Source organism: Malaclemys terrapin, chromosome 10 (genome assembly GCF_027887155.1).
Source record: "Malaclemys terrapin pileata isolate rMalTer1 chromosome 10, rMalTer1.hap1, whole genome shotgun sequence".
Lineage (NCBI taxonomy): Eukaryota > Metazoa > Chordata > Testudines > Emydidae > Malaclemys > Malaclemys terrapin.
The window spans coordinates 43,649,404-43,668,219 of record NC_071514.1 but is presented as its reverse complement, the minus strand read 5'-3'; the positions used below and the strand labels follow the sequence as shown (position 1 = coordinate 43,668,219).

The following is an 18,816-nucleotide window of genomic DNA, read 5'->3' as shown; positions in this document are numbered from 1 at the left end:
CTTCTAGCCAGGGGTGTGCCCCTCCCCCCCTTTTGGTGCCGGCTGTCTGAAAACACACAAATGCTCTACCGGGAAGGAAAGAGGCTGGCAGCCTGGCTGAGTCCAAGGGATGTGCGTTGTGCTGGGTGCTGCCCCTTCTCTAGCCCCTGGTGTCTGCTCCTGGGGCCAGCACCCACAGGGCTGTCACTGCTCCCCTCCCACCGCCTTGGCATTTACTCTCTGCTCAGCTCCCCAAACTCTTCGTTTGCAGGGCCTCTGCCTCCGGCCTCTGCCCCGGCTCCCCCCTGCCCGCCCGCTGAGCCGCTCATGCATCTGCTGCAATAGTGGCTCCCTGTCCCCCTCCCCCCTTTGCTCTCGGAACGGCTCCGGCGCCCGGTGCCAGCTCCACGGAGCAGGCTGGTGCACCCCACCCCGCGCCCTGCCCCGCCGCACCCCTGGCACCCCCAACCCAGTGCACGGCGGAGCGGGGCTGGCACGGGGGCGGGGAGGGGGGTTGTCTCCCAGCTCCTGTCCCGCTGCCGGCTGCCCCCTCTGATTGGCTCCCGCTGCCTCATTATGCTAAAACCTTGCGTCTCGTGGCGGGCTAGCCGGCTGACGTCATCCGGCCGGGGGGCAGGCGCGAGCGGGGCGCGGAGGGGCGCGCAGAGGCGGCCCCGCGCGCGGAGCAGGAGCGCGGCCGGCCGCGGGAGCATGGCCACGGGCAGCGGCGGTGCCGCGCTCAGCACCGCGGACAGCGCCGCCAGGATGAACGGACTGAGTCCCGGCCCGGCCGGCATCGCCATGAAGGACCACGATGCCATCAAGCTGTTCGTGGGGCAGATCCCCCGCAACCTGGAGGAGGGGGACCTCAAGCCCCTCTTCGAGGAGTTCGGCAAGATCTACGAGCTCACGGTGCTGAAGGACAGGTTCACCGGCATGCACAAAGGTAGGGGCGCCCCCGGGCCCCGGCCTTGGCCCCGGCCCCGAGCAACAAAGGGCCGGCTGCTGGGGGGAGAGGGGCCCGGCCCCAGCCCCCGCCTGCACCGTGCACCTAGCCCCCAGAGCCTCCCAGATTGCCCACCCTGCCCTGCTGCAACTGCCCCAGCTCCCCCACCTGCACCGTGCACCCAGCTTCCGAAGCCGGTTAGCTCCCCAGGCCCAGTGTGTGCAAGGGGGAGAGGATCTGCCCCCCAGCATCCACACCTGCACCCAGAGCCCCTCCCCAAACGCCCACCCAGCCCCGCTTTACCTGCCCCCAGATTGCCGGGCTCTTAGCCATGGGGAGGGTAAAGTTGGGTCTGATGAAGAGCAGGGAGCCTGATTATACATCCACCGCCATCCCATCCTTGTGGGGCTGAGCCCCATGTGTGTGCCATCAGTAACTGCTGGATTTGCCACATTTGCCAGGAGTGGTCTGGTTCAAGCATGGATGGGGGCTAGGCACTGGGAGTTGCCTACCTCTCCCTCTTTGTCTAGTGATTTAAATTAGTGACAAAAATTGTGTTTTTGTTTAGAAATCAATATTTTCGTGCCCGCGGAGGGGGCAGCTTTTCAGTTTGGTTTCTAGCTGGAGAGAAAATCACTTCAAAATAGAGAATAAAACCTCTTGATCCCTTTAAATAATAATAATGGGGTGTTTATGGCTGGGCTTATACTGCAGTTGAGGAACAACATTTTGCAGGGAAAAATGGTGTGTGTCATCAACTGGCACCTGGTAACCTCGCTGAATGTTGAAAGTCGGGGGGAAGCAGTCCTGGAAAGGATTACCTGTTGGGTGACTTCCTGCAACTGTTGTGAAAGTAGCAGCTTGCAAAAAGCAAAGGGGTAAACCAACTGAGTAGCAGCAGCCAAAGAGCTAGGCGAGGGAAGCAGACTCAGTTTGCCTCTAGGTAAATGCTCTGATTTGTAATACAATAAATGTTCCCCATCCATCCCAGCTAAGTCCTTAACAAATACTCTGGTTTGTATTTTTAAAAGGAATAAAGAAGTAAGGCACTCCCTCTTGATTTGTAAAAAGCAGAGGATCCAAATCTGACTCTGTTTGATAACAGATTCCCTACTTGTGTTTCAAAATCTTGGTTTAGCTTTAAATGTGTCATGGAATATTCTCTGCTCGTCAGAGGGATTCTTTTCAAGGGAGAGGAGTAATGAAAGCTGATAAATTTCAGAACACCCTGACCAAGAGGGAGCTTAGATCATTGTCCCCCATTCTCAAAACTGCCCCTCTCCAAACATCTACAATAACAAAATCACCCTATGCCTTTCCAACTTTTCCTCGGATGGCTGTTTTGAAAAGCTCCCCTGCTGAATACAAACCAGAGACCTTGTAATCCTGATTGCTTTTTTCTTTGCAGAATTAGGAGTTAATACCCTGTAGCATGTGTGAGTGCATTACTCCTTGATTTCCAATATTTCCCAGGTAGGATTCCTGAGATGAGGTGTTTATATAATGCTGAGCCCCAGTTCAGGTAGAGGCACCAGATGACTGAAACGGAGGGGGAAGCACAGAACTGGTACATGGGAGGTTATGTTTCTCCCAGATGGAAAGAACAGAATGGTTTCCAAGACATAAAATGAGACTCCAGGATGCAGGTAGCAAGAGGTATTCTCTGGAGTTTCTAGGAAGCCAAAATGAAACTTAGTCTTTAACATGATAGATAGATGACTGTTCCACAGCTGGTAACTGTCTGGCCATTTTATCTCTTTAGTTCTCAAGTCTGTTACTGAGCATCCCAAATTTCTCTGTGTGCTTTCCTGGGTCTGGTTTACACATCTAATGCTAACAAGGCAGGGCCAGTTGACATTTCAGTACAAAAAGTGAATACATATCTTTCTTTCTTTCTTTCTTTCTTTCTTTCTTTCTTTCTTTCTTTCTTTCTTTCTTTCTTTCTTTCACATCCATCCATCTATCTATCTTCTGGAAAACCCTTCCCCAAGCCACAAAAATAATCAGACTTATGCAACTTTAAATATCATGCTGAAAAAATGCCATTTAATTTGAGACACTCATCTAATTAAAATGTCATCCCTCTTTACTTTTTAAGCTTTGGAGTGGAGCTAGCTTGTGCATGTGCACTCAGAACTTCTACCAGGCATTTCAGGATGATTAGATAGATAGATACATTCATGCAAACTCCCCTCCCCCCTGAGGAGAATGCTGAGTTGGTTTGAAATGGTAAATATTGTAAATGCAGACAGCTGATATTAAAGGGACATAAATGGCTAGTAGCTAAACAGCTTTAGTTGGATATTTTCAATTTTATATCAGCAACTTTTCTAAAATGCCAAAAGATAATTTGTGCGAGTGCACGTGATCTCCCTGCCTTACACAGGAGAGTAAATACATTACACATAAAGGAAGGTTAAAGATTGTTAAACAAACAGAACAAATTGTCCGCCCCAAATTGCTGTTGTCTATCCCATTGCAACACTCCTTGCATTGCTCCACTCCTGAATTCATTCTATTTGAAGGCAAGTTGATTGCACTTATTAAGAGTTATTAATACTTAATCATCTGGCAGATTTAATAGTGCCAATATTAAAAATGCATCAATGTCAATTTCATTCATTAAATATTTACTTTTTTTGAAGGGAAACTGTTTTGCTGCTGTTTTAATATCACTTTAAGAAGCTTTGAATATGACCTAATAAAATAATTGGAAGAGAAAGATGGGTGATTATGTATACAGCGTTCAAGGAGCCTGGCAAAATTCTTCTTTCCTGCTTGCTTTGGCTAATTTTTTTTGTGAAATCCTAGTGAAATATCATTCATTCATTTCATCAGCATAATAAAGACAGGGTAAATAGATTTGTGCCTGGGCTGGGCAAATTGTGCTGACAATTTTGCCAGCCAAAGATATAAACAGTGCAGGTTAAATTGTGCAACCCTTATACATAACAACAAGCATTTACTCACATGACTATGAGAGAGTTACTCATGTGAGTAAGAGCTCACCATATTGACAAATCTTACACTAGTTTCATTTTTGATTCACAAACCAAAGCATGTGATATTGAAAGGGCCAGAAACCAGTTCTCTTTCTCACACTGAGTAGCACCTCTCCCCAGGAATAACCCCTTTACAATCAATAGGAATTACTGAGGAAAATGCTACTAAGAGGATCAGAATCTCCCAAAGAGATTAGGTCAAAAGATGTTGAAATTCAGCCTTGTAATTTAGTCCTGAAAATAAAATAATAAATGTGTAGTGTAGCAGAAGGTGGTTACATTCTCTAATCTATCTATCTATCTATCTATCTATCTATCTATCTAAAGGGTGTTTTCTTAGCACTCAGCACTGGAAGGAGCTCAGGTGGACTAGGCTTGACCCATAAAGACAAGATTTCTGCTTGCACCCCTTTCCCCCTTTAAATTTAAAATACCAATCAAACCTTTCCTGGAATAGTTTTGCAAACCCTTCCCCTGCAGCACTAAGTACTGTCCATCATCCCCGAGTATTTCCCATCACAATAACCCTCAAACAAAAATCTGGGGCACAAATGATGTCTCATAAACAGCAAAGCCCTCTGAATTCCCCAGAATTGCTATCCCTTCATTTTCGCTTTCTTTCATTTTTTCCCTCTTCTTACTTTTCCTTTCTCTTTCCCCTTCACTCTTTGATCTGGCATCTGCACCGCCCCTCCTTGCTCCTTCCTTCATTGACAATTTTTCCATACAGTGTCACTGCTGAGATTTGGGCTCTTCCTTCAGTCTCCTTCAGGATTTTTTTGGTGACTGAATTGAAATGTGCTATTGAAATTTAGCCTCTGGACCCAGATTTGGTGACAGAGCTGACCGAGGCTGGAGAAAGTGAATCAAAATGTCTAAAGAAAGAAGAAAAGGAGCTGTGAAGAGAAGGAAATAACCGGCAGCACCAGTTTTGCTCCTTTCAGCACGAAGACACAGGGCCAGGGAGACCACACACACACACGATCTGCACCAACATAGATTGCGCTTTCTTCCTGTGGATTATAGTAATTAATACCAACAACGTCCAATCCCCTGTATTGGTACATAGTGCCTTTTGCAGGGAAGAATTGGTGCATGGTGCGTTACACACTGCTTCTGGGGACACAAAGAGGTGTTTATTTCTTTGCCTTTGCCCACCACTGAAATGCAGCTGCCTCTGGGGACCACTGCAGTGCAAGTTTACTGGTGCCAGGCACAACAACTTTGGGAGTGTTCAGCGAATAGATGCCGCAGTAGACAGAGTCACAATTCACGCTCCTGATCAGAGACAGCTGGGAAAATGTTGTCTTTCTTGAAGGGCCTAGTCCAAAGCCCATTGACCTCTGTGGGGCTTACTGGTCTCTGATGACAAACTAACCCACGCAAGGCTCCCTCTTCCCAATCCCCTGTTGGTTAGAGGCACATCAAAGCCCTTCCTTGCAGAATTAGCATACACAATGCAAACCAAGCTGGGGTCTGGTCCCTGAAATGCCTTTGTGCCCATCTGAGGAGCTGAGGGGACGTGGCCGAGATGGGTTTTGTTCTCCTGAGATGTGGGGTGACCCTGTCCTACAAGGGCACCCCAGCCTGGCTCCTCGGCAGAGTCCTTCTCCTGATGCATGGAGAGCTTCCTCGGTAGAGCGCTTTCGGAGTCAAATAAAGGTTATGCTGGGAAAGAGGCCTTGGATTGCCAGCCATGGGGATATGTTTGCAGTGGTGTAGCCAGGTGGAGGGAACAGGGGGAGCAATAAAAAAAAAAAAGGCGCCACCCGCTGCGGCACTTTTACTCACCTGGTGACGCTCCGGGTCTTCGGCGGCGGGCCCTTCACTCGCTTTGGGTGTCTTCGGCGGCACTGAAGGTCCCGACGCCAAAATGCCGCTGAAGACCCGGAGCGCCGCCGGGTGAGTAAAATAAAAGCGCTGCAGCAGGTGGTGCCTTTTTTTTTAATCGCTCCCCCGGGTGAGTACAAAGGCGCCAGGAAATTGACAAGGCGCCACTTGTGCTCAGTGGGGGAGTGGCCGCTCCCCCCCCAGCTATGCTACTGTATGTTTGTCCATAGAACAGGGACTGCATGGGCGACTGCAGGGTAAGCATCCTCCCAGATTGCCCACCAATGTGCGACACTGCTCCGGTGAGAGGGAAGCTCGCTTTCCACATCACAGTCACTCCTTGGTGACTCTCAGCCAGGGGGGCCAGCTGGCGCCAGCTCTCATGAGACCACTAGGACCTGGCCTGAGACCCATCAGCTCAACTCATGCTGACGTCACCATCCAGCCATCGTGGTCTGGACATTGGGTTACTACAGTGTCACATCCATTGCCTGACAGAACAGCCGCTGCCGGTCTTTGCTAGTGGCCTGCTGGGAGAGAAAGAAAAGGAGAGGCAAGGCTGTAGGAAGATGAGAAATGGCCAGAGAACCAGAGTCTAGCTGCCTGAAGCATTCTCAGCCCCGCGGGCCAGGCATAAGGGGAGGGATAGGCTGGCTGCCCTCTTGGCTTGTGGAGATAGGGAACCTTTCTCTTTCCAGTGGCTTGGCTTGCTGAGGGAGAAGAGGTTACGGTGACATGGTCTCCCTGGTTACCAGCTCCCTGGAGAGTCTGGGAAGGTCTGTGTGATACACAGCACCCGCAGGGGAATGCTGTGTGAGCCACTGATGACAAAGCTCCAGTGGCATGGGTGTAATGCCGAGCAATATCCCCCCACCCACCACGGGAAGGAGTGTATGGACACTAGATACCAGAGTAGCTGCAGCACTCATGCTCCCTGAGAGAGGGTGTGTGCTGCCAGCGTACCTAGATGTACAGACAATACAGATGGCCAAGGCTGGATCAGCCTCTCTGCTTCCTTAGTAGAGGAGACAGATCTAGGGGGATCAGGCCTGGGGGGCCATCCGGGGGGAGGAACCCTGGAGGTCACCTGTGGGGATCAGTGCCAGTTTGGCGGCATCTTCCCACCTTCCTCCAACCCAGTAAAAGTTTCTCTGGGAGGTGGAGGCTCCCCTGGATACCAAGGGAGGGCTGGGCTAGCAGTATGGGGTGGGGAGCAGCCTCTTAGCAGCTCTGTTGCTGCCCCCAAGGATCTCTGAGCTGGAGCTAATGCTGCATCAAGCTGCATGGACCCCTGCTGGGCCTCTCTGTAGCTGCTACATTAGCTGTGCTAATGAGGGGTGGTGAGCACAGCAGCTGTTCACTGCGTGCTGGGGACCCATAGGATGCTCAGGAGATCTCCCCTAGGCGTATGAACCCTCCTTCCTTGCCCAAGCAGGCCTGGGGCACTGACAGCCCCTTGCTTTCCTTTCTTCTAGTTTGCCCAGCTCTGGAGTGGACATACCCTGAGTGATGTTCTGGGCCATGTCAGTGCTCGCTAATTTCTCTCTAGGCAGCAAAACATGCTGGGGAGGTGACACAGCTTGTCTGAGTATAGGTGGAGGTAATAGGTGTCTTGTTTGGAGTATGGGTCTGATCTGAAATTCAGTGGCAGAAAACGACCTTAGCACAGAGTTCTGTTTGCTTAGTGATTGGTCGTTCCTGCTGAATGCTGAGCTGAGCAAAACTCAAATGTCCGAAAAGCGGTAAGCTCACCCCGACAACCTTAACTGCCCCCTTTCAGACCTGTTAATGCACACGCCTTCACACTGCCAGCCACACCATTGTTGAAATATACAAACTCTTCCCCTCCTTTCATAGCCTATTCACTCACCCACAGGACTCCATTAGACACTAGTCAAGGGCAAAAGGGAAATAGAAAACCCCAAGAGGCTGCTCACCCCACCTTCTCTGTGTTCCCCTGGAGTGGGCAGTAGCTAGGGGGGATGCTGCGGGTACACTCCAGATGCAGGGAGGGGGTTAGGAGTGCCAGTGGAGGCAGTAGGCAGGCCTGCTTGGCATTGTAAGGTCCAGGATACACTCACACACTTAGCCACGGCCCCAGAAAGTGTCCCCATGGATTCAATTTCAGAAGCACTTCACAGCCTTGTACAACTCCCTTATGTGTACCTTCAGAACACCATCACCTAACCATCATTAAAGCATTAGCATCCTCTCATGTTCCACCTCACGGCTGGCAGGATCTTTTGGAATCAAAGACATGCCCTGCAACCGCCATAACCCAGGCAATTCTGCACGGACATGGTGCATCCTGTACACCAGGGGTCGGCAACCTTTCAGAGGTGGTGTGCTGAGTCTTCATTTATTCATTCTAATTTAAGATTTCGCATGCCAGTAATACATTTTAATGTTTTTAGAAGGTCTCTTTCTATAAGTCTATAATATATAACTAAACTATTGTTGTATGTAAAGTAAATAAGGTTTTAAAATGTTTAAGAAGCTTCATTTAAAATTAAATTAAAATGCAGAGCCCCCCCGGACCGGTGGCCAGGACCTGGGCAGTGTGAGTGCCACTGAAAATCAGCTCGCATGCCGCCTTCGGCACGCGTGCCATAGATTGCCTACCCCTGCTGTACATGCTCCCCTTCCCTTTCCTCACACAGGAGGGCGTGGAAAACATGGATCTCCCCTCAGATCACAGTCACAGCCCTGTCACAACCCCCCTATGTCCTCACAGCACGAACACTCCTGTACCAAACAGGCAGTGATTCCCGTCGGTCATTGCCCGCTCCAGGGGAAGAGCGGGCGAGTGGCATGGGCAACCATTTTATGTTGTCCTTTAATAGTGTTTGATGGAATCCGGGGTGGGGGGCGTGACTGGGTGTTGAGAAGAGGGGAAGAGCTGGCACATTTCAGTAAGTGTGGAGAGGGCAGGGTGTTGACAGGGCTTGTTGGGACCATGCTGGAAGAAGGCTGAGTTGCGGCTGCCTGGGCACAGCCAATTCCGAGAAAAGTATCACAGCTCCTGGGCGCAAATCTCTGATGCCGTCCACAGCTGCTCTCATACGTTGTAGGAGGGGCGCACCGGGAATAAGGGCCAGGTCATTTCTGCCTGAGTGAATTACCACAATGGCGGGTAGATCACAACCTCCTTAGACACTGCAGAGTGGGCTGAACGTGAGGCCAATGCGGGCCACCTCTCGCCACCCAAATCAGCCTGCGGTCAGCAATCCCCATGCAATGGTGTTCTCCTTGCTCTCCTGCAAACTTCTGCAATCTCAGGATCCAGGAATTGTCCTGAACCCACACGTTGGCATTGGCAGCCCTGCCAGTGCAGATAGTTCTTTTCCCTCAGTGGTCACAGTCCTTGTGCTTTCAGTTCCAAACCTCTGTACTATGCCTTTTTGGAGACACCACATTCGTCTGCCCCGAGATCAGGAAGTAGATACTTGCCTACCCTCCTCCTGCAGAGACTAGTAAGATACAGACTCCCTCAAACAACCAATCCAAGGTTTGCCTACCACCCAGGCCCATGTCCTGCCCCCTCCACAGCCACTCTCCCTGTCATCCCCCACCCCACACGCATACAGTCCTCTCCCTCCAGCTCCTCTTCACCCCACAGAACACAAATTTTGGTTAGACTGGCTGCTGACTATTCCGCTGCCTTCACAGTAACCCTCCCATAAACTAAACACATGTTATAACAGAGACAACTTGCAGCAAGCAACATGTGTTCTTCAATCTTTATTGCACAGATATACAAGGGTTCGGACTAGAAACGTGTGTGGCAGAATGCTGAAGAAGGGAGCACCCGTAGGATCCAGGAGAGGGGGCGGGGACAGAGACTGTAATCCCAATTTGCCCAGCGTCCCAGCACCCAAGAGGGAATTCCCTCAGGGTGTCATCTGGAAGGAAGGGGCGTGACTTGGGCTAAGGGGTGTGTCGGAGAAAAACAGAGTTCTTACTTTTAGGTTGGGTGCAGCAAGTCAGATACTTTACTTTTTTTTAGCAATTGCATGGAGGGAGAGAGCAGAACAGGTCTCTCTTCAGGTAAACAATTACAGCAAGCATTTATACCTTTTGTTACATACAATAATGGGCCACAGCTGCATTTTGTTTATACATGTGTCCTCCTGACATTTTATTTTTCTCAACAATTTAGACTGTAGTCTACATTTCATACTTATTTAACACAAGGTCACAACAACTTTTCATACATTTTTTTCCACTCGCCTTACACAATTCTTGCTTTTACAAATCTTGCGTTATTAGGGTTACAGCTAGCCTGACTTTTGCTTACATAAGGGGACTGTTTGAATATGAAATCCCCTTTAAATTCCTGTCAGTTCTTTTTCTACTGCCACAGGTGGGATTTGGTAGGAGGGGCTTGAGCATGTGTTTTGGTAACCCAAAGTAAAGCCGTCTCCAGAAGGCAGGAAGTTAGTGAAGGAAGTTAGTGTCAGCCAATGGGACCTCACTTTCCAAAGACTGCAGGTTGTGGCTAGGAGGTGGGAAAGGTCTGTGTAATGTCCAGGGGGCAGGCCCTCCAGATCCCTGACCAGGACTTGGCAATATCCTAGGGTCCCGCAGAGCCCAGTGCATGCTGGGGCGGGGCTATGGGGATGCCCGTGCAGTGGAGGGTGGAGTCAGACACTCCATTTATGAGCAGCAGGGTGTTGAGCAGCCAATATCCTGCCTTGTTTGGAGGGGACTGGCTCCCCTCACCCTGGAGACAACTCTGGACACTACAAAGAGCGGGGGAGGAGGAATGTGGCACTGTTGGGTTTACCCAAGAGGTACAGGATGAATCGCTACTGCCTGGAGGGAGCCTTGTCTGTGCCCACTGCTGCTGTCAAAACAAGCGCCCCACTCCGGGCTCTGAGAGCCCCACTCTTTTCCTCTGTAAGCTGGCAATTTCCATCCCCAGCCTTAGGCTCCCTGTGTAAGTCACTGGTAGGGTTGCCAGGTGTCTGGTTTTCGACTGGAACACCCGGTAGAAAAGAGACCAGGGCAGCTCTGGTACTACTCACCAGGCTGCTAAAAGTCCAGTCAGTGGCACACTGGGGTTAAGGCAGGCTCCCTGCCTGCCTGGGCTCCGCACGGCTCCTGGAAGCAGCCAGCATGTCCGACCCCTAGGTCTCCACAAGCTGCCCCTGCCCCTGCCCCAAGCAAGGGCTCCGCAGTTCCCGCAGTTCCAGTCTCTTTTCAAAGCCAGGATGTTTCATTAGCTTCAGTTGTCCCCTCTCTCCCCGCCGCCAATGGTGACTCTGGACATGCTTTTACGTCGGTCTACTTGTATCTTGGCTGCTCAACAGGGTCAGACATGGTCACTGCTTGGCTGGGAGACCTTGGTGGAAAAACCCGGGACGCTCCAGGAAGTGGCAGGTGGTGCTCTCCCGTCTGGGTCATGCCCAGGCTTCAGGAGAGGCAGGATGGCCTTGTGGGACACAGGAGAGGGACACAGATCTGGGTTTGAGTCCAGCTTCTGCTGCAGGCTTCCTGCCTGTTAGGCAAGTCAGTTAGTTCTCTCCAGCCCTTGGATCCCCATCTGTGAAAAATGGAGATAATAAACATTTCTGACCTTGCAGGGTGTGAGCCGGATAAAGCCATGTTGGTGGGGTGAAGGGGCTGTAGAAGTAGCCAGGCAGCACAAGGTTAAAGGAAGAGGAGTTTAAAGATGTTACCCTAAGCCCTGGGTCAGAGCCCATGTGCACTAGAGAATGCTTGGTGCACACGGAGTGGAGCATGCACAGGTCCACCCTCTCCCCTGCAATTTTACCTGCCTGTAGCACTAATTAGAGCATCCTTGGGGCTGCTGTAACTTGTGTCTGCAGGACTGGCTCCCAAGGAGCCACTCCACACGCGCCAATAGCAAAAATCCCCAATGGCGGGAGACGGGACAGTACATGGGGAGGGCTATGAGTTACTATAGGGAATTCTTTCCCAGGTATCTGTCTGGTGGGTTTTGCCCACTTGTTCAGGGTCTAACTGATCTCCATATTTAGGATTGGGAAGGAATTTTCCCTCAGGGCAGATTGGCAAGAGACCTTGGAGGTCTTTTTCCCTCTTCCGCAGCCTGGGGCGTGAGTCACTTACAGGTTTAACCTAGTGTAAATGGTGGGTTTTCTGTAACTTGAAGTTTCTAAACCATGATTTGAGGATGTCAGTAACTCAGTCAGAGGTGGACCTAATATACCTGGATTTCAGTAAAGCGTTTGATACAGTACCCCATGAGGAATTATTGGTTAAAATGAAAAACATGGGGATCGATATGAAAATCCAGAGGTGGATAAGGAATTGGTTAATGGGGAGAATGCAGCGGGTCATATTAAAGGGTGAATTGTCAGGTTGGAGGGAGGTTACTAGTGGAGTGCCTCAAGGTTCGGTTTTGGGACCCATTTTATTTAATCTATTTATAACTGACCTCGGGACCGATTGCAAGAGTGGGCTGATAAAGTTTGCGGATGATACGAAGGTGGGAGGAGTTGCAAACTCGGAGGAGGATAGGGATATTCTGCAGGGAGACTTGAATGAGCTTGTGAATTGGAGTGTCAGAAATAGGATGAAATTTAATAGTGAAAAGTGTAAGGTGATGCACTTGGGGATGACTAATAACAATTTTAGTTACAAGATGGGGACGCATTGGTTAGAAGTAACGGAAGAGGAGAAGGACCTAGGGGTCCTTGTGGACCGCAGGATGACTATGAGTCGACAATGTGACGTGGCGGTGAAAAAAGCCAATGCGGTCTTGGGATGTATTAGGCGAGGTATATCTAGTAGGGATAGGGAGGTCCTGCTTCCGTTGTATAAGGCGCTGGTGAGACCTCATTTGGAGTACTGTGTGCAGTTCTGGTCTCCAATGTTTAAAAAAGATGAACTCAAACTGGAACGGGTGCAGAGAAGGGCGACTAAGATGATCAGAGGAATGGAAAACCTGTCGTATGAAAAGAGATTAGAGGAGCTTGGGTTGTTTAGTCTGACAAAGCGAAGGCTGAGGGGGGATATGATTGCTATCTTCAAATATATCAGAGGGGTTAATACAAGGGAGGGAGAGGAATTATTCCAGCTTAGTACTAATGTGGACACGAGAACGAATGGATACAAACTGGCCGGGGGGAAGTTCAGGCTTGAAATTAGACGAAGGTTTCTGACCGTCAGAGGGGTGAAATATTGGAACGGCCTTCCGAGGGAAACGGTGGGGGCGACGGAACTGTCTGGTTTTAAGATTAAGTTGGATAAGTTTATGGAGGGAATGGTTTAATGGTAAAACATAGTAGCCAAGGAAAACCAAGCAATGGTACATGAATAGCATAATGGCCAACAAGGGTCAGGCTAGAGACTCTTGCCTATATGCTCGGGGTATTACTGATCGCCATATTTGGGGTCGGGAAGGAATTTTCCTCCAGGGTAGATTGGCTGAGCCTCTGGAGGTTTTTCGCCTTCCTCCGCAGCATGGGGCAGGGATCACTAGCAGGAAGGTCTCAGCCGATTGAAGTCACTAAAACACAGGATTGGGGACTTCAACGGCAGAGTCCAGGGAAGGGTCTTGCGGCCTGCAGCATGCAGGGGGTCAGACCAGATGATCATAATGGTCCCTTCTGACCTTAAAGTCTATGAGTCTATGAGTCTATGAGAGGTTGTGGGTCTATTATTGGAGTCTGTGGGGGGGTGGAGGTTCTGTGGCCTGCGATGTGCAGGAGGTCAGACTAGAGCAGGGGTAGGCAACCTGTGGCACGTGTGCCGAAGGTGGCACGTGAGCTGATTTTCAGTGGCACTCACACTGCCCGGGTCTTGGCTTCTGGTCCGGGGGGCTCTGTATTTTAATTTATTTTTAAATGAAGCTTCTTAAACATTTTAAAAGCCTTATTTACTTTACATACAACAATAGTTTAGTTATATATTATAGACTTAGAAAAAGAGACCATCTAAAAACGTTAAAATGTATTACTGGCACGCGAAACCTTAAATTAGAGTGAATAAATGAAGACTCGGCACACCACTTCTGAAAGGTTGCCGACCCCTGGACTAGATCATGATGGTCCCTTCTGACCTTAAAGTGTATGAATCTATGAGTGCATTGTGCAGCAGCCAACCCTAGAATAACTGGGGCCGGGCTGTCTAAGCCAGCTGCGGATTTCCCTATGCTAAGCATTAGGTCCCCACTGGACTCCTTCAGGAAAGTAGGAATCCAAAAGAAATACCCCATCATCCCCCAGAAGCTGACTCTGAGACCGGAGGGGATGACGCCCACGACTCACATGGACCCATGGCTGGCAGTGGGAATGATCACTGCTCTCTGGCTAAAGGACAGCTGGGCAGCTGTCTTTTCTAGGCAAGCTAGTTCCCAGAATCCCCACGCTCAAGCCCCTATTCTCCAGGTCTGTTAGCCATTTGGTACTACATTTCCCAGGATGCCCTGCACTTGAGCCTCCCACAACCAGCTGACTATGAACCCAAGCCAGGGACTGCCTCTTTGGAAACAGCCATTGCTCCCAAGGAGAGAGCGCATGCAGTGCTGCTGAGAGCACACAGAGGGCTTCCCTCAGGGCTGGGTACCTGAGCCGACGGGACACCTTCAAACAGCAACCCTGCCACCGCTTGCCTGGAGAAGAGGATCTGGCTGGCCCTTAATGAATGGAAGTGAGGAACCCCCCGCTTGTGCTAGACATGCCCCGTCACAGGCTTGGCTAGCTTTGGCCTGTAATGGGCAACTGACGGTAACAGGGTTGGGCTTTGGACCTGTCCAGTTGCTATCCAGATTTCAGAGTCTGTTCCAGCCTGGGCCTTTAGCTCAAGCCGTGAGGGCTCCTGATCTAGATTCCTTAGTCCTTTGGCCAGAGGACCCAGGCAGGGGCATCATTGCAAGTGGGCATTATCAGTTCTTCTAGGGAGGAGCAGAGGGTATCAGATGTCCAGTGAAGCCTCTTTTCCAGGAGGCTTCCTGGCCTCATAGAAGCACTATGCTGGTGCAGATGCTAGGACATGTAAAAGTGAGGTCCTGAGCATTCCTGGCCATCAGAGATCATCCCGAGACCCTTTTCACAGGGTCAGGGGGCTGAACCCTGGGGTCCTGGCCAAAGCCCACCTTCCCAAATTCCCCACGGCAATTTCAGGTGGAGATTGGATCACCCTTGGTAAACCTGATGGGGCAGTGTTGCTGTGCTCCGTTAGTCTGCAGAAGAGAAGAATGAGGAGGATTTGATAGCTGCTTTCAACTGCCTGAAGGGAGGTTCCAAAGAGGATGGATCTAGACTGTTCTCAGTGGTACCAGATGACAGAACAAGGAGCAATGGTCTCAAGTTGCAGTGGGGGAGGTTTAGGTTGGATATTAGGCAAAACTTTTTCACTAGGAGGGTGGTGAAGCACTGGAATGGGTTACCTAGGGAGGTGGTGGAATCTCCTTCCTTAGAGGTTTTTAAGGTCAGGCTTGACAAATTAGTTGGGGATTGGTCCTGCTTTGAGCAGGGGGTTGGATTAGATGACCTTCTGAGGTCCCCTCCAACCCTGATATTCTATGATTCTATGAAACAGCTGTCCTGACTGGCCCCAGAAGGGGCTGCTTTTCAGGAGAGGGTGAAGTGATCCCTGGATAGGGTGTGTGGGGACGAAAGGTGAGAAATGCTTGTAAAATAAGGGGACAGATTTATCCCTGGTGTAGTCATTGGCATTACATCGGGGGTGAGTTGGACCCACCCTCACTGTCCAAACCCCGACTGGATGAAGAGCAATCAGTCATGCTCTTTGAGATCAGTGCTTACCGCTGCTTCCACAGCTGATCGCAGGGAGAGCAGTTCCTCATGGACTTAGTCCACTAACCCCTCAGTGGCTGAAGTCTTTGACCTACTAAATGACTGAAAGGTAGCCTCTGTCTGGGGGAAGAGTGTTTGTGCCGGGGGCAACTGGGGAGGAGGCACCCACTTTGGGTCTAACAGTCTGGGCCAGATCCAGGCAGGGAGAGTGCCCTGTAGTCTGCCCCACACCCTGTCATATCGCCCAGCGGCACTGAACAGCCCGTCCCTGGTCTGACGTGGGCATTATAGGCCATTGCATGGGGCCAGCTCCCGGAGCCATGTGAGGAAATCAGCTTTCATTAAAAACCAATAGGAAGATTCTGGGCCACCTGGCTGGGAAGAAAAGCTTGAAAACATGACCTGGGTGCAACAATTTCACCTGCGTTTGCACAGAGTCTGAGATAATAGCTCTGAGAGCCCCAGGCATCTCAAGGGAGTGTTAACTCCCAGCCGTTCTTCTCTGGGGACCCAGCCAGCCCCACCCCAGCAGCACAAGAAGAGCCCAGCCCCAGGCAGATACACACCCAATTATGGGGGTAAATACTGCGGGTGCCCTCTGCCTCCTTGGGGGACAGAGGGTATGCCTGCTGCATCGCCCAAGGAGAGGGAGACTGGGGCTGCTCTTGGGGATATGGGAGACATACTTGGGTGACCCCAAGTGCAGGTGGGGGTAATGGCATGAGGGTGGGGCTGTGCTCAAAGGAGGGCCTTGTCTCAGGACAGCCCGCTCCCCACAGCTTGATCCGATCCCCATCTCCCCACATTGTCTGCCTAGTGCTGCTGATTTGTTAATCTGGAGGGATTTGCTTTAATCCCGGTGTGTTTGGCTCTGCTCGCTGATTTCAATTAACCAGACCTGGCTAATGCACTCCGATTGCCTTAAATCCAAGCCCGTCTCCCCTCCCCCTGACCCAGCACTGTCCTTGCACAGTGGCCAAATCCACATCACTTCATTTATGATTTAGACACAATCCCATGGACAGGTGAGGCCTGTATCATTGGTCTCCATGCCAGGGGAGCCGGTGCCAAGCACTGGGCCCCTCTGGGTGGACAGCCAAATCCCAGTATCAATTCTCCAGGGCTTATAGTCAGTCTCCATGGCCCATCTAGCCCCGGGCTTCCCCAGGGGCAATGCCAGTGATGGTGCCAATGTAGTGGTAGTTGTGGCATCGTGTTAGTATGCGGTGAGACTGCTCCTCTGCCCACGGGTGGTAGGAACGACTGGACTGACTCCCTAGTAATAACAGGAACAGCAGGCAGTGCTTTGCTGCAGCAATCCCCAGCACTTCACCAAGGAGGGCGGCATCAGTACCCCCATTTGATAGGTGGGGAAACTGAGGCATGGAGCAGGGAATTGATGTGCCCCAAGTCATTCAGCGGGCCAATGGCAGAGATGGGACTTGAATAAACACCCGCCCACCCCATTGGCTTCACTGGGGGCCACGTGCGTGTGGCCCTGACAAGTGAAGGTGATGATAAGAGACCCGGCATGAGGGACAGACATGTCAGAGCCTCTTTGGTGCCCCCTAACAAGGGCCCTTGCTGACCCCTCCCTGGCGAGGAGCGCAGGACTCACCCTTGTTAGGCCTCCAACTCTTGGAAGTCTGCAGGTGGCCAGGTCACTGCCCGCTCTCTGGAGCCCTCCCTCCCACAGCATTCTGCTCTCTCTGGTCAGTCACGATGGGCTCACCTCCAGGGTTTGGAGAGCCCAGCTAGTGAAACCGGCTGCCAGTGCGAGTGGGGATGTCTGGGGAGTTCCAGTGGTTATGGCCAGAGGGCATGGCTACAGGGATGGGGTGCACAGTTGGTGGAAGGACCCTGCAGAGCAAGGGGTGCTGTGTGGGGGCCTCATAGGGGCAGGTTGTGTGACCTGGGGGACAGAGGGTGTGGATGCTTCGGGGGGAGGCTGTGTGGATCAGATGCTGTGGCTCGGGAGGTAGGGAGCAAGGGTGCGTGAGCATGGAGGCCGGGTGTTTGGGTGGTGACAGCAGCCAGCCGACGTGGGTGTTTGCACATAGGAGGCAGATGTGGATAGCATTACTTTCTGAGGACACATGTTGCAAGTTGCTCAGTGTACACAGGGCTGGATTCGCAGCAGGTGCACGTTGGCATGGTGCTGTTACATTGACAGGCGAACACTGATTTACACCTGCTGGGCAGATTTCAGGGACAGAGTATAAGCGTCTGCTGCAAGCGGCGGCTCCATAACAGTTTGCCTAGCGCTGTTGCTTCCCCCCTGGACTCTGGATCTGAGCAAGAGGGTTAGTTTAAATGGGGGATCAAGTGAATCGATTCCCCCACCCAAGGAGGCCATCTGGGTGGGATCCCTTGTTCCAATTCCGATAGCGCATCACTGGGTATCCTGATTGACAAGAACCCCAACCGTGCACTGTCCCGTGTCAAGACTCGCGGACCCTTGGCTTGCCCGGGTCCTCTGTGCCGTGCCATGTTCTCTGCCAGTGGGGATGCTAAGCTCCAAGCAGGCAGAGCCCATGGTCCTTCTTTGCTCCGTGTGGTGCTGAGCTCTGAGTGCTCCACTAACACCCTGCAAACATGAGCGTGTCCCAGAACCCGGTGAATCCAGACCAGTTTTGTCCAGAGGGACCTGTTTGGAGCCCATGAGATCAGCCCATGGGGACGGGCTGAAAAGTGGCCATTTCCCAGGAGTTTGGGTTTGGCTGAAGCCCATACTAAAGCGAGAGGCCAGGATGTGAATACAGGGCAGCCCGGCCCTGGCCAGCACATACCGATCCCGCTCTCCGTCACGCGGGTGGAAAGCCGAGGGCGTCGCTGATCTCAGTGCAGTTACCCTGCTACAATAGCAGCATGATCAGAATCAGCCCCCCTGGCTTCCCAATCCCCACACTGTCCCCCACAGGCTCCAAAGTTGTCAAAGTCCCCCCTGTCCTGGCCTCACAATCACTCATGCAGCTCACAGCCAGGCTCAGCCGGCCCATTAGTTTCCTGTCTCTCTCTCACCTCACATATAGCATGGCTGCTGGATCTCCTGTCTCTCCACTTTAGAAGGCACCTATTTACATCTCCTAAACAGCTGGTTCCAGATCTCCCCTTGCCCTGCCTCTCGTGCCCTGACTGATCTCAGGACAAAGTGGGCACAAAGCACTATGCAATCTGAATGGGGACCATTTCCACATGCCTTGCACTGACATAAGGATGCTAGGGGCAGGGCAAGGAAGAACGGGCCCCAAGCCCCCTCTTGGGGACACTTTGGAGTACAGGCGGTCCAGGCCATGCTGGTGCATGATCTCGG

The 18,816-nt window shown here is 51.5% G+C and overlaps 1 protein-coding gene across 9 annotated transcripts in view; it reads left to right on the top strand.

Moving 5' to 3' along the window:
• Window positions 1–724: 724 nt before the first annotated feature.
• CELF6 (CUGBP Elav-like family member 6) overlaps window positions 725–18,816 on the top strand; it is a 237,552-nt gene continuing 219,460 nt past the window's right edge. For all 9 annotated transcript variants that reach the window (XM_054042950.1, XM_054042947.1, XM_054042946.1 and 6 more), the window contains exon 1: window positions 725–925. In XM_054042950.1, the coding sequence (XP_053898925.1) occupies window positions 745–925 (181 nt within the window). In that variant the 5' untranslated portion in view covers window positions 725–744. The remainder of the gene's footprint in view (window positions 926–18,816) is intronic.